At 40.4% G+C, this 16442-nt stretch overlaps 1 protein-coding gene across 1 annotated transcript in view; it reads right to left on the bottom strand.

Moving 5' to 3' along the window:
- TTC27 (tetratricopeptide repeat domain 27) overlaps positions 1–16442 on the bottom strand; it is a gene marked incomplete at its 5' end in the record, with an annotated part of 133596 nt that overhangs the window by 97282 nt on the left and 19872 nt on the right. Inside the window, 4 exons of the mRNA XM_081940443.1 lie at positions 6704–6806; positions 7708–7848; positions 11195–11324; positions 14505–14685. Coding sequence (XP_081796569.1) covers positions 6704–6806; positions 7708–7848; positions 11195–11324; positions 14505–14685 — 555 coding nt within the window. The remainder of the gene's footprint in view (positions 1–6703; positions 6807–7707; positions 7849–11194; positions 11325–14504; positions 14686–16442) is intronic.

Below are 16442 nucleotides of genomic sequence, written 5' to 3'. Positions count from 1 at the left end.
TTTCGCCCTCCCCAGGCTCCAGAGGCTTTATAGGAGCATGGGGAGGGTGAAAACAGTCTCCCCCGCCCCCCCTGGAAGGCCTCCGGAGGCTTCAGGGACCTTCAGGAGGCTTCCCTGAAGCCTCCGAAGCAGTCCAGCAAACAGGAAGTCACTTCCGGTTTGCTCGGAGGGTCGTTTTAAGCGCTCCGAAGGCTTCAGGAACCTTCAAGAGGCTTTCCTGAAGAATCCAGAGCAGTCAAAATGATCCTCCAAGCAAACAGGAAGTCTGTTCCTGAACTTCCGGTTTCCTGTAGGGCCATTTTTTGCGCTCCGGAGGCTTCAGGGAAGCTTATGAAGCCACCGGAGGGCTCTTTTCACCCTCCCCAGGCTCCTATAAAGCCTCTGGAGCCTGGGAGGGCAAAAAATGGCTTTAAAAAAGGGTGAACTCAGCTGGCTAGCGTACGCATGCGCACTGGCCAGCTGAAAGGGCAGCGCCTCGTGTGCCCTGACAAATGGCTCCGTGTGCCACCTGTGGCCTGCGTGCCATAGGTTCGCCATCACTAACCTAGAACAATAACCACATGAGCAGCCACATGTTATGCAGCCAACATCACTGCCTCTCCCTTTATTACAAAACACAGCTGCCTTTTGAGGTATAAGTTCCCAGACAAACTACGGTAGCTACAGCCAATACTCAAAACTGATTTCCAAAACTCAGGGGAGAAGCACCATCAGACTGTATGCTAGAAAATGCCAAAACAGCCCCACTGTAACTCAAACCAATGAACTGGTATACACTATTGCTGCTGTAACCCTAGAGATGCTTGGCTATACGATCAAGAACAACAGTACATAACGTCCCTGGAAAATGAGGTTAAAGGCTAAAATTAAAGCAACTCGGAGATTAATTACTCAACTTGTAGAACTACAGAAGGGTGTGGAAATTAAGGATATAGTCTCACCTACTGAAAAAATATAAGGAACTGACTCCACGTAAAGTCCTAGAGACTGCTAAACAAAGACTCATAGCACTGGCTACCGAACTAAGGAGATAAACTAGAGAAGCAGAGGCCAATAAGATAAATGCCCTGATCTCCAAAGAACCATCCAAAGTGTACTTCCAACTGCAGTACAACAACACAGTAACAGCAAAGTCACCAATAGCAGAAACTGAACAGTACCAGCAGAATATATGGGAGAAAGAGAAGACACATAATACCAGTCAAAGTGGCTGCAGGACCTGAAAGCAGATCACAGCAATCTCCCACAAAAGGAACCATTCACAATAACAGTGGTAGACATCCAACAACAGATCAAGAACATGAAAACTGGGCAGCACCTGAGCTGAACATGATCCATTTCTACTAGTTAAAGAAACTAACGGCAGCACATGAATGCCTAGAAGCACAAATGAGCCAGCAAGCTCCCACCCAGATAGACTAACACAAGGAAGGACAGTGCTGATCACAAAAGACCTCCACAAGGGAACAGTTTCTGTCAACTACAACCAGCCTCCCCACAACATGGGAAGTCCTATCAGGCATCATAATATCCAAGTCACAGGACCATACGGATCAGTACATGAACACAGCTCTGAATGGCTTTGGGAGCAATATCAGAGGTTGAAAACACCAATTGCTCAGAGATAGACAAGCCACCCAAGACTCAAGGTCTAGAAAGACCAGGCTGTTCTCAGATTGGTCTGAGAACAGCCTGGATTGACTTTAGGAAAAGCCTTTAATTCAATGAGCAATGACTCTTAAGACAAGGGAGTGGCTTCAAGAGATCCCAGGAACAACATCAGACCATTCTGTCCTAAGATACTGCACAGAACCCTCAAATTCCCAAGCCTAAGAGGACCCAAGATTGAGGAAGACACATACTACACACAAAGTGAAAAGGGATTTGTGTTTGTTTTTATTTTTTGAGAAAGAGATTGGGGGGAGGGGGGAGAGAATGAGAACAAAAACTAGATGTTTATATAAAAATGTATAATATAAAAGAATTATAACTCTGCACTCATGTACTGAATGACAAGTCTATTAAATATTTTCTATTTATTAAACAAGTGTTTCATGTTTTTAAAATGAAAGTCACAAGATATTAGTAATAGTGCAATGATATAATTTCTATAAAAAGATGCTTAGTATACTGACAAATCTAATATGGTCATGATATAATACGCTTTTAAATATGAGAAATCTTGGTCTAAAGTATAATGTATTATCTTGCAAACCTAATTTGCCTTATTTCTTAATTTGCCTTCGTAGAAGCATTAGTCAGCATTACTACATCTTAGTTTAAATAAAGATTAATGTTATTTTGTAAGAAGAAAAATAAACAAGTAAATGGTACATTATCTCAAGTAGCAGCATCTTTTTTTTTAAGAAAGTCAATTTTTAAAGTCTGCAAGCAGAACGTAAGGAGAATATATTTCCCACTCATATAATGAGGCTGCACAGAGTTTTTTATCAACTGTTTAAGAATTACCAAAATCCAATCTTGAACACTCTGTTATTTGTGATAGCCGTCACTGATTTGGGATAAGCCAAAATGGGATCACTTTTGCTGTTATTATTTTCTTCTCCGTCACTGTAGGAAACGGTAGATATGTCTTTGAATTGATCTTGCAGCACTTTTAAGACTGAGGAAATGTAAGTGGATAATTATTCAGTGATCCAATTTCAAAGATTCAGAGTGCACATAGGCATGCATGTTGTACCTGCCAGCCATTTGTTAATGGACCTGTATCTTCTCATAAGATCACGGTGGAGAAGCCATTGATTTAAGGAGATGCAATATGCACACATATGCATACTCTAAATCAGTTTTCCCCTTTGAAACTGGAGCACTGCACAGCCTTATTATAATGCTTAATTTGATACAGAACAGACCTGGTTTACACAGAATGCTAATCCAGGATTTCATCAGTTTAACAGGGGATTAGTTGAATCTCAAAACATACTTTTACTTTTTTTTTCTTTTGCACTTGAGTTTATAAATCTAGACTTGTTTTAATCATGCTTTTATGTCCAGGGGCAGATCTCTGGCTTATTTCTGGTTTGTCTGGATGTTCTTCCCAAGACAGAACAGCAAAGAAAATACAGCTAAAAATAACACTGCTGAAAATCAGCATGGGTTCTCTTGCTTGTCTTCCCCACCAAACTTCTCATCCTTAAGGACATGGTGAGGATTAGGTTTCCAACTACGAAATTGCACATTTGGTCCCACAAAGCACAGCCATTTTTAATTCCATAAATAGGGAAGTGATGTTGCTGAGAAAGAGACATATACTCTTTACATATAAACGCAACATCACAGAGACAAAGCATGTTGCACAAAGATCTTTCTGCCCAAATACTGCTCCGAGCCATAGTACTCTACTCTGCCAAAAATCTTATCAATGCCGCCCAAAAAATTTTATTTAAAAAAATAATGAAACAGACTCACACTACAAAAACCCTGAGAGCCAAAGTGAGGTAGTGGTTAAGGCATCAAGCTAGAAACTGGGAAACAAGGATTCTAGCCCCACCTTAAACACAAGCATAGGTGGACCAGTGTTTGTCTCTCAGCCCTGAGGTGGTGGTTGTGGCAAACAACTTCCAAAAACCTTTGTGGAAAAAACTGCAGGGACCAATCCAGGTAATTGCCAGGAGTCAATAATGACACAAAGACAATAGCAATAGCACACAGACTTATATAACATTTATAATACAATACAATACAATAGTAGAGTTGGAAGGGACCTTGGAGGTCTTCTAGTCCAACCCCCTGCCTAGGCAGGAAACCCTATACTGTTTCAGACAGATGGCTATCCAACATCTTCTTAAAGACTTCCAGTGTTGGGGCATTCACAACTTCTGGAGGCAAGCTGTTCCACTGATTGATTGTTCTAACTGTCAGGAAGTTTCTCCTCAGTTCTAAGTTGCTTCTCTCCTTGATTAGTTTCCACCCATTACCTCTTGTTCTACCCTCAGGTGCCTTGGAGAATAGTTTGACTCCCTCTTCTTTGTGGCAACCTCTGAGATATTGGAACAATGCTATCATGTCTCCCCTAGTCCTTCTTTCTCTTAAGCTGAACATACCCAGTTCCTGCAACCGTTCTTCATATGTTTTAGTCTCCGGTCCTCTAATCATCTTTGTTGCTCCTCTCTGCACTCTTTCTAGAGTCTCCACATCTTTTTTACATCGTGGCGACCAGAACTGAATGCAGTATTCCAACTGTGGCCTTACCAAGGCATTATAAAGCGGTATTAACACTTCACGTGATCTTGATTCTATCCCTCTGTTGATGCAGCCTAGGACTGTGTTGGCTTTTTTGGCAGCTGCTGCACACTGCTGGCTCATATTTAAATGGTTGTCCACTAGGACTCCCAAGATCCCATTTCACAGTGTTTTACAGCCCTCTGTAAGCAATTTACAGAGGCAGCATTTTGCTCCCAACAATTTGGATCTTCATTTTACCTCAGAAGGATGGAAGGCTGAGTCAACCATGAACTGGTCAGGATTGAACTCCTTTTAACTCTGTAAGCTTGTAAGCTCTGTAAACTATTGTAAGATCAATGGTTCATTCAAGGACCATTCGAAGTTACAACAGCACTTAAAAAAGGGACTTAAGACTGTTTTTCACACTTACAACAGCTACAGCATCCCTGTGGTGATGTGATCAAAATTCAGATACTTGGCAACTGACTCATATTTATGACAGTTGCAGTGTCCTGGGGTCATTTGATACCCTTTTGTGACCTTCCGACAAGCAAAGTCAAAGGGGAATCCAGAGTCCCTTAACAACCAGATCACTAACAAGAACTACAGTGATTCACTTAACAACTGTGGCAAGAAAGGCGGTAAAGTGGGGCAAAACTCACTTAACAAATGTTTCACTTAGCAACAGAAATATTGGGCTCAATTATGGTTATAAGTTGAGGAGAACCTGTACTGCATTCTAATCACTGTGCTATCATGGCTCCTTACACACAATCACACTTTCTCACACACAAATACAAATGTATAGCTACTTTCTCCCCATAAAAACAGAACAAAGTGGGGGAAAACCTCCCTCACCATACACTGCTAAAAATACACCCCTAAAGAAACAATATCAAAAGGCAAATGTCCACAAACATAATCATAATAGTCCTTTAAAGCTGCTGATCAGGAATGTAAAGAAACCGTCTTAATATTGCTGAACCACCAGCATCTCTCAATATTAACGTGATAGTTTCACGTCTGGAGGGCTGATTTTTCTACTGCTACACTATGACATTTAGGAAAGCATTGTGATATTTTTCTTAGGCTTATTCTAAGTGGAAGAGGCCAAAATTCCTAGTTCAAATGATATGCTAGACAATTCATGGGCAGAACTAAATATGGTTCATTAGACACTTCTAAGAATAGCCAGGGACCATGAATTTAAACAAGATGACCTTCAGAATAAGGATTTCCTACATCAGAAACAAATTGCATTGAAAGTCATTTGTTCCTAGGGTTTTCTCGGATTAAAGAGAATCCTAAAAAATAAGGTGAGCCTTTGAGGTAGCAATGCAATCCCTATAAACCAGAGGTGCTATATGCAATCCCTATAAACCAGAGGTGCAATGCTCTCTACATGGGGCTTCCCTTGAGATGCACTCGGAGACTACAGTTGGTCCAGAACGCGGCCGCGCGGGTGATTATGGGGAGGACTAGATACTCCCCTGTAACACCTCTCCTGCGCGAGCTGCACTGGCTTCCTGTGGTCTACCGAGTGCGTTTCAAGGTTTTGATTATGATCTTTAAAGCACTTCATGGCACAGGGCCTAGTTATATGCAGGATCGCATCCTGCCCCACACATCCCTACGACCAATTCGCTCACACAGAGAGGGACTTCTCCGGGTGCCGTCCGCCAAACAGTGCCGGGGGGCGACACCCAGGAGCAGAGCCTTCTCTGTGATGGGCCCAGCCCTGTGGAATGACCTCCCCCGTGACATCAGGATTACTTCCGATCTCCGCTCCTTCCGTGTACAGCTGAAGACTCACCTCTTTCAATTATCTGGCCTGGCTCAATCGTAATTTCTCTTATTCCTCCTAACTGTTTTTTAAATTGTCTTTAAATATTAATTCTTAATTGCATATTGGGTTTTTACAATTTGGGGTATTTTAATGCTGATTTTTAGCTGTCTAAATGATGAAATTTGTTACCTCCTCCGTGTATGCGTGTATGTGTGTTTTGTATTTATGTATGTTTATGTGCTGTTATATATCTTTTATGTTTTATGCTCCATTGTACGCCGCCCCGAGTCCTACTTGGAAAGGGAGCGGCTAATAAATCCAAATTATTATTATTATTATTATTATTAGGTGTCAAACTCGATTTCATTGAGGGCCACATCAAGGTTGTGTTTGACCTCAGGGGGCTGGAGTGGGCGTGGCCAGTTGACATCACTTGTGTCGGGGGACACCTATGGTGGCCCGAACCCTCTGCCAGAGAAAACAGGCACCTAAGCTCCATTTTTGGCTGTGACTGCCTCCTGAAACCCTCTGCCAGCTAAAACACGGCTCTCCCAAACTCCGTTTTTGCTGGCAGAGGCACCGCAAGCCAGCTCTTCACTTTTTTAGGGAGGCCCTGCAGGCAGATCTAAGCACTCAGTGGGCTGGATCCGCCCCTCTGGCCTTGAGTTTGACACCCCTGCTACAAACTAAGAATGAATCTACATTAATAGTTAATGACAATGTCAATTATACCTTGTTGTATACAGGCCTGGGCAACAGCAAAGAGTTCAGGTGACTTTTCTTCTAGCAGCTGCTGGTGGAGATTAATACATCGCAGTGTCCACCAGGGCAATGTCTAAAAGTGAGAAAATATATATATTTTTAAACATCAGGTTGATGTATTTCTATTTGGTTTTATTTCGTGCACCTGGCAGTTAAACAGTGTTTAACAATGAGAAGATCTGAAAAAAAGATCATGGCACCTGCAGTCTAGATTAAATATGGGTTGTTGCTTTTTTTAGTATTTGCCATTTGAATTGTCGCTACCTTTTGTTTTAATTTGCACCTTTGTATTTTTACATTGACGTTCTTGAGCAATCCCTGAACAAAGAAGTAGAATATAAATCCAATCAATAAATAATGACGCACAACTCAAGGGCAGAACAGTTGCTTTTTTGTCTGAAAATGCCAAGTTTAGTCACAGCCCAGGGAGAACTCAGAAAAGCTCACAAGGGGCTCACCAGGATATGAGGTATGATAAAGTGAGCTGCAAAGGCAAACGGATCAACTAAATTCAAAGAACCTTCCAATATTCAAAACATTGGCATTTATTATGGCATTATTTGGCATTTACGTGCTTGCATTAGTTTCCTATGGCTGTGAAAGAATAAAATAACATTCTAAAAGAAGCATAGCCTGAAAATATGGCCTTGACCCTTTAATGGTTCCTAATCTGGAAGGAAGAACAATTATTCAATCTTTTTTTTTACATAGCTGAATAGCTTCTAGGTATTTAGCAATAGCAATAGCACTTAGACTTATATACCACTTTACAGCACTCTCTAAGCGGTTTATATTGTCAGCATATTGCCCGTAACAATTTGGGTCCTCATTTTACCCACCTCGGAAGGATGAAAGGTTGAGTCAACCTTGAACCTGATGAGATTTGAACTGCCCAATTGCAGGTAGACAGCAGACAGCAGAAGTAGCCTGCAGTACTACATTTTAACCACTGCGCCACCGTGGCTCATATTTACCTGAATAGCTTCTAGCTTATTTCTGGAATTCACAAGGATGACTCTAGCCAGCATCAACAAGATAGGTTGGGAGACCAAGCTGTATATTGATTCACCATCTAGAACCATCATCCCTAAGATAGCAGTTGACAATGCACTGGCCTGGAACAGTAAAAAAGAAAATCATATTAGGCAGCTTTGCATTATTTTAGAAGGCACAATACAACATCCATGTTAAAACACCACAGTTTAGTGGCTGTGTACAGGTTGTCCTCAACTTATGATGGTAGTTGAGCCTGGAATTACAGTTGTAAGTCATGGCATCACATAACCAGACCAAATTATTATTTTTTTTACATTTTTTGCAGCTTTGTTAAGTGAACAGCATGGTTTAAGTGAACCAATTTTCCACAATGGGTATTTTTTGCCAGAAACCAGAAGTAAACATGGGAAATCAGCAAAACAGAATGAAAATCACAGTTGCATGACCGCAGGACACTGCAAACAATCATAAAAGTGAACCAGGTGCCAAGCACCCAAAACACAATCAAGCAACTGTGGGATACGTATGTGCAGCCGTCATAATTGCAAAAATAGCTTGTATGTAGCTGTTGGGATCATCCATCATAACTTTGAATAGTTAAGTAACCCATTGTAAGCTGAGGACCACCTGTAATGCTTTGGATTCAGTTTCAAAGAGATCCTTTGGAGCAAGAGGAAGACAAAGGCAGCATCTATCTGCAACTCACAAATTATATATGTGTGTCACATTGCTACATTACTATGATAATTACTACAGGTCGGCCTCAACTTACGACCAAAATTGAGACCCCAATTTCTGTTGTTAAGCGAACTTTGCCCCATTTTACAACCTTTCTTGCCACAGTTATTAAGTGACTCAGTGCAGTTGTTAAATTAGTAATGCTGTTAAGTGAAGCTGATTTTCCCATTGACATTGCTTGTCAGGAGCTCACAAAAGGTGACCACATGACACAGGACATTGCAACCTTCATAAACATGAGTCAGTTGCCAAGTGTCTGAATTTTGATCACATGACCACAGGGGTGCTACAATGGCCGTAAGTTTGAAAAACCATCATAAGTCACTTTTCAGTGCCATTGTAACTTTGAACGGTCACTAAATGAACTGTTATATTACTATATTGTATTATTATGACAATTCCTAATTCTATGCCAGTGATGGCGAACCTATGGCAGGCGTGCCACAGGTGGCATGCGGAGCCATTTGTCAGGGCACGCGAGGCGCTGCCCTGTCAGCTGGCCAGCGCACATGCGCGCGCTGGCCAGCTAGGTTCACCCTTTTTTAAAGCCATTTTTCGCCCTCCCCAGGCTCGAGGCTTTATAGGAGCCTGGGTAGGACGAAAACAGCCTCCCCCACCCCCCCGGACGCCCTCCGGAGGCGTCAGGGAAACCTCCGGACAGTCCCTGAAGCCTTTGGAGCGCTCAAAACGATCCTCCAAGCAAACCGGAAGTGACTTCCGGTTTGCTCGGAGGGTCGTTTTGAGCACTCCAAAGGCGTCAGGGAAGCCTCCGGACGGTCCCTGAAGTCACTTTCGGTTTGTTCAGAGGATCGTTTTGATCGCTCCAAAGGCTTCAGGGACTGTCCGGAGGCTTCCCTGACGCCTCTGGAGGGTGTCCGGAGGGACGGAGGAGGCTTTTTTCGCTCTCCCCAGGCTCCTATAAAGCCTCTGGAGCCTGGGGAGGACGAAAAAAGCATGTAAAAATGGGGGGGAAGCGCCTGTACTGCGCGCATGTGCACTGGGGGGATCGCACATTGCATTATGGGTGCAGCACGCCCGCACACGACCCCCCTGAGCTCCCCCCACTTATGGCACGCAAGCCACAAAAGGTTCGCCATCGCTGTTCTACACTATTATTATTCAATCACTATTATTTTATTACAATTGCCTATATGCTGTGCTCTATACTATTATTACTTAACTTAACTTTAACTTTATTCAATTTCTAGAGTAGGCATCAGAGGTTGTTCTTACCGGTTCGGGCGAACCAGTAGAGGCGGTTGCTGGAGGCTCTGCCCACCCACCCTGACATAAAGCACGACCTTCTGCGCATGCACGAGCCCGCTCATATTTGCGAACCGGTAGCAAAGGTAAGTGAATCCCACCATTGGTAGGCATCAATGTTTCTTTCTTGACCGTTTCCTGTCTTAAATCCTCACTCTCTGAGATTTCTTTTTCCTGTTAATGGTCAGCCTCTTTTTTGTATTGTGATTTCATCTTGCTGGGCCTTTATACTTCTTTTCCTGTCTTTTGGACCATCCACTCTTTCTGAAGGAAAAATACCTTCATTTGTTTGGCTGCTTTAACTTTTCACTCCCACACCTATCTCAAGTGCAGCTTTACTGCCAACTCTGCCATACTGGCACTGTGGCAAAGGCTCATATAGGAGGGGAACCACATTCTCTGAACGGCTCATTTTGATGGCTGCTTCACAGTCTTCGTTTAGAGTCCACACACACACATACATACATGACAATACATTCACCACAATAGTTATGTTTGAGCAGGATTAAAGAAACAACCTGGGAGACTCTCAAAGCAGCTGGACCAAGCTTTCTAGAAGAGAGAACTGTAAAATGCATTGAAAATGGGCACTTTGCAAACCATCCCTGCATATGCTTCGCAGAGCCCAGGGGTGTCAAACTTACTTTGTCATGGCAGCGTTACGTGACATATTGGGATTTTTTTCCCCTTCACTAAACCGGGCGTGGGTGTGGCCAGCGCATGACACATCAGCCTGAGGGGAGGAGTTTGACAGCCTTGGCATAGCCTATTACCTGACTTACTCTAAACCACCTAGCTTTGGCTATATCCAAAATTAGTTAACTTCCCCTTGCACAACAGCAATCTCTTTGCTCCCCAAAAGACAGATTTCACAGGGAAGGAGAATCCAATCCACCAGCAAGACTGTTCACCTACTTTAAATGTTGGTGTGAAGGAAACACATCCGCATGGCATTAATTAGTAGCAAGAAACAATGTCAAATAATGACAATGAAGGGATTGTACACTTAAAAGAAAACTAAACCTTCTATTGCATATTCTGAGACAATTCAAAGCTAAGTAGAATCAGAGAATTCACCCAGAAGAAGCACCTGTCCCACCAGCAGAACATCAGTGGATCCAATCCAAATAATCAACAAAAACACACCAGGAGACTGTCCTACATATTACTAACAATTAATAGTGCACATAGGAATTGTAATAAAATGAATTGTGACACTGTTTAACAACTAAACCTTCAAATATAACTGAAGGAGAATGTACTAAGACCAAAGATCAATCCATATACTGTTATAATTTATGTTTATGACTTTTCCTTTATTAGAATCATTTATAAATTTATGTTTAAAATATTAAATCAATAAAAAAGGTATGCATAACATTAGCCAGCAATTTGCCAATTTTTCTCTAATACTAAAAGAAGCATTTTTCAGTCACACAACTATTTGGAGTTGAGGAAAAATACCTCATTATATTGTTGCAATATTTCAGGTGGAAGAAAATCCTGAGGTTGTAAGTCAGGAGGAGGTCCAGTCCAGTTGCTCTGCGCAAACAGCTGTAAGCTCCCTACACCAAGGAGGAACACCACACTTTGCCTGCAATACACCAGACGTTGTGTTTATATATATATGAATACAGAATAGAAATGTGTCATTCTTTAATAACCAACCTATAGCTTACACAGAACTTTTTAGAAGATGTTGACAAAATAAAACATTTGGTGAATGACTAAGAACAGAAAGTCAGTTTCAGTAAATATAGGTAGTCCTCAACTTACCACTCATTTAGCAAGCATTTGAGGTTACAATGGCACTGAAAAAGTGATTCATAATTGGTACTTGCACTTAAAGCTGTTACAACATCCCATAATTGCATGATCGAAATTTGGTTGTTTAGCAACTGGCATGTATTTATGACCATTGCAGTGTCCAAGGGTCATGTAATCTTCATTTGCGTCTTTCCCAGCCAGCTTATGACAAGCAAAGTCAATGTTCCTCTTTATGATGGTTTCTTTTGAAGTCTCCTGATTGCTGAGAATGGCTTGAGGAGAAATGTCTTCTGGCCACCATTCAGGTATCCTTGGATACAGTAGATTAATTACAAGGAATATAATTTCCTAAAATTTCAGAAGTACTAGAAAAGCCAATGATTATTTTGGCTATATCAAGAAAATTGAAGTCTGTCTTGCACTAAATAATGTGGAAGAAGAGCAGGCTAAGATGGAAGTTGGGGGTTAGACCTGTCAATAAGTTTGGAATCGTTACACTGCCGCAATATTTATTGCATTTGGAATTTTAGAGGAATCCTAGCTCTGTGCATGTAACTCCTTAGACTACAGTCTATAATAAAATAAAAGATAATACCTGAAATTTAGGATTTCAAAACTGGAAATATTTTCATATGTCTTTCTTTGTGGTAATTTATTTATTTATTTATTTATTTATTTATTATTTATTTATTATTTATTTATTTATTTATTTATTTATTTATTTATTTATTTATTTATTTATTAATTATTTATTTATCCATCCATTTTATATGCCGCACCCTCTCCACCAAGGGACTCGGGGTGGCGTACAATTTACTACATAACAAATAAATAACAAGGAGGAGATATACAAAAAGCATTATACAACACATAATAAATAAATAATCAATTAATTAAAAACAGCAAAAAGCAATTAAAAAACAATTAAAACACTCAAAGTCAAACCTAATTTAAAATTTTATCCAGAGGGATTAGAATAGCTATAATTCAGGCCAGGCCAGCTAGTTGGAACAGGTGGGTCTTGAGTTTCGTGCGGAAGGAGCAGAGATCGGTTGTTGTCCTAATGTCGGGGGGGAGGTCATTCCAGAGGGCTGGACCCATCACAGAGAAGGCCCTGCCCCTTGGCGCCGCCCTCTGGCATTGCTTGGTGGAAGGCACCCGGAGAAGTCCCTCCCTGTGAGAGCGAGTAGTCCATCAATAACTACTAAATCAGAATGGTGAATAAAATTAAGGTAAAGGTAAAGGTTCCCCTCACACATATGTGCTAGCCATTCCCAATTCTAGGAGGTGGTGCTCATCTCTGTTTCAAAGCCAAAGAGCCAGCGCTGTCCGAAGACATCTCCATGGTCATGTGGCCGGCATGACTAAACGCCAAAGGCACACAGAACGCTGTTACCTTCCCACCAAAGGTGGTTCCTATTTGTTCGACTTGCATTTTTACATGCTTTCGAACTGCTAGGTTGGCAGAAGCTGGGACAAGTAACGGGAGTTCACTCATTACATGACACTAGGGATTTGAACCGCTGAACTGCCGACCTTCAGATTGACAAGCTCAGTGTTTTAGCCACTAAGCCACCCGCCCCTTAGAAAAATGCAAATTAGTAGGATTCAAATTAGAATATTTGCCTCGTATTCATCAACAAGCTCATTACATGGCACTAGGGATTTGAACTGCTGAACTCCTGACCTTCAGATTGACAAGCTCAGTGTCTTAGCCACTAAGCCACTGCGTCCCTCACAAATAAAATTAAGTTATTAGAATAAAATTAAAACATCATGCAACTAGGCAAGGCGTAAAAGAAACCTTTGAAAGTGTGTGAAGACAACACACCTCATATCTAAGTCTCCCTTAAGAGTCCTTTCAGTCATAAGATTAATATCTCAAGTTACTATAATTACTACAATTCATTCAAATCATTAAACCACCAAATACTAATTTGAGAGAGAAAATTCATATCACACCTAGTTTTGAGTTACTGTGAAACATGTGACTAGCCATTTAACAAACCGTGATTAAACAAATTATGTCTTGATGTCATGCATGAGCCCAGCCAAAACATCTTATCTTTGAGGTGTCTTTTTTGTTTCGGTGAGAACAGAATGTACAAGAAGGGCCAGCTGAAACACAGCAGAATGAAGCTAAAGGGTAAAGCATCTTCATGTTTTTCAGTAATGTTACAGATGAAATATCATAAATTGAACATACAATACTAAGAAGTATAAACAAGGAATGTTTGTTTATTCAATGGTATTTTAATTACATCCAGTTACAGTCTGGGCAAACACCAACAAATGGATATAGTGACTGAAAAGTCACAAAACTCAGAAACCCCACATTACTAAAATTTTCAGGTACAGTTTCCAGTCAAATGTGAACATATGAACATGCAGTAGGCATATCTCCTTTCAAAATCCTTCAGGAGAGGGTGCGGCTAAGAAATAAATATTTATATTTATTAAAATTTCTACTGAAACTCAAGGTACTAAATGGAAGAACAACAGAAAAAGCAGAATGGGAAGCCTACGTTAAAGCAAACATAATTTTCTATTATTACAAATCTTAACAATGCATGTCCTAATTCACCCCGTGAAACTAACTCCTTGGCGTATTATATTTTTCATTACTATAGTAACAACAGAGAGGGAATGAGCTACTCCCACATTACAGCTGAAGCCAATAAACACTGAACACCACAATGCTTATAATACATATTCTGAATGTCCCAAACATGCTTTTCCAAAAGGAAACTGGACTTTCTTGTTTTTTTTTCCCTTGAAAAGGTTTCACTTCTCATCCAAGAAGCTTCTTCAGATCTGAAGAAGGAAAAAAACAAGAAAGTCCAGTTGCCTTTTGGAAAAGTATCTTTGGGACAACCATGACCTGGATAATTGAGAACCTCCATAAACACACTCTGAATATTTTCTCTGATCATTTGAAATTGGCCATTGGAGGGGGATTGTGGTTCAAATGCAAGCAAAGCATTATTCTCTTTCCAAAACAATTTACCTTTCAATAGAATCAATGTCTGCTGAAGAACAATCTAGATAAGCTTGTATCTGCTTTTCCAGGTCACTTTCAATGGTGTCCTCTTTTCCTGAAGATCTGGTGAAGACATTCTGGACTGCTTTACTTAGAAAGATGGACTCATAATTCCCTTCCAACAACAACTGCAATAATGATCCACTTTCTAAAAATTAAAGTAATGAAAATGAGCAACTTATGCGTGGCCTGCATTTTACATGGTTATCTGACATTTGGACATCTTCCAAGAGTTAAAAAAATTGTATATAGTTCTCAAAAATGTCCATTCCTATCAACTCTATTAGAAAACTAGTCACATCTAATTTTATCTCATATTTACTAAACAAGTAGTGGATAAACAAGAGCATCCATAAATATGAAGGAGTCTAATTAATCTGATTTGCCATCTCATTTGTTCTTAAATATTTTTTGCAAGATTATCTTTTCAAGTTGTATCATTACCTCCCCCCGAGGGGAAAATCTTCAATATAACCAATAATCATATAATCAAATGCAATAATCATCTAGGTCTGCCAATACTAGTATTCTGGAAAAAGTATAGATGAGGAAGTTTATATTCTGAAAGCAAAATACATTAGAAATGCAGCCTGAGATGAGATCCAATTGTTGTCTTCAGAGATGGTGCAAAAGGGTACTGTAAACTGGCCATCCTCAATATGCCAATTCCAACCCCATTGGTCCATGGTGTCCAACAAAAGAGGGTATATTAGATCTATTAGAACTGAAATGAATATATTCATCTCAGTCAAAAAGAATCAAGAACAGTTTGGAGTTAAAAGAGATTTCTATCACAGATTCAGTAAGAGGAAGAGAAATGTTTAAATGCAAAGTCAAAAAGCATTATTATGTACTTAAGTATAGCAAAAAACAGAGGGTGCTGTTATCTGGGTTTAGAAACCTCAACATGACAGTCACATTAGTCACTGAGGCTTTGGCCCATGAATTGTCTGTCTTCTTTATGGGAGAAGGAAGGGAAAAGAGAGAGCAGTATGGACCCTGATGGGATAGATAGATAGATAGATGATAGATAGATAGATAGATAGATAGATAGATAGATAGATAGATAGATAGATAGATAGATAGATAGATAGACAGACAGACAGACAGACAGACAGACAGACAGACAGACAGACAGACAGACAGACAGACAGACAGACAGACTGACAGGCAGGCAGCCAGGCAGGAGGCGCATACATACATACATACATACATACATACATACATACATACATACATACATACATACATACATACATACATACCTACCTACCTACCTACATACCCTACCTAGAAAATCTACAAAAGCAAATACCTACATACCTACATACATATACTGGAATAGAATATATTTCTATTAGGATGGATGGATGGATGGATGGATGGACGGACGGACAAGATAGACAGACAGACAGACTCACCCACACATATATTGGAATAGAATATATTCTCTTTCTGTCTGTCTCTCTATCCATACAGACACACACACACGAATAGAATATACATTTTAGTAGAATATTTATATTATTATATTATAATATAATATATTATAATATATTATACTATATTATTATATTATAATATTATATTATATTTATTATATTATATATAAAAGCAAAATATTTGCCTAGCTAGAGTCAACAATCCAGACCCTTGCCTGTACGGCATCTATCCCCATCCCCTTTCTATCTCCCTAAACCTTCCCAACTTTCAGTGGGGGTGGATTAGTTTTCCCGATGGATTAGCTGCCTTTTAAGAAACCACAGAAACATCTTGCCTCGGCAGGATGCATCGAAACCCAAAGAGGTATTATGGAAAGAGGAAACGGGAGGAGGGGAGGGGGGGATAGAAAGAAGAAAGGCCCTCCCTCCCTTCTCTCCTGCCTAAATCCAGAGCAGCTGCGGA

Source organism: Natrix helvetica, assembly GCF_964273705.1.
Source record: "Natrix helvetica genome assembly, chromosome: 2".
In the NCBI taxonomy this organism is placed as follows: Eukaryota; Metazoa; Chordata; class Lepidosauria; order Squamata; family Natricidae; genus Natrix; species Natrix helvetica.
Note: the sequence above shows the minus strand (reverse complement) of the source record. Positions and strands in the feature narration are given on the sequence as shown.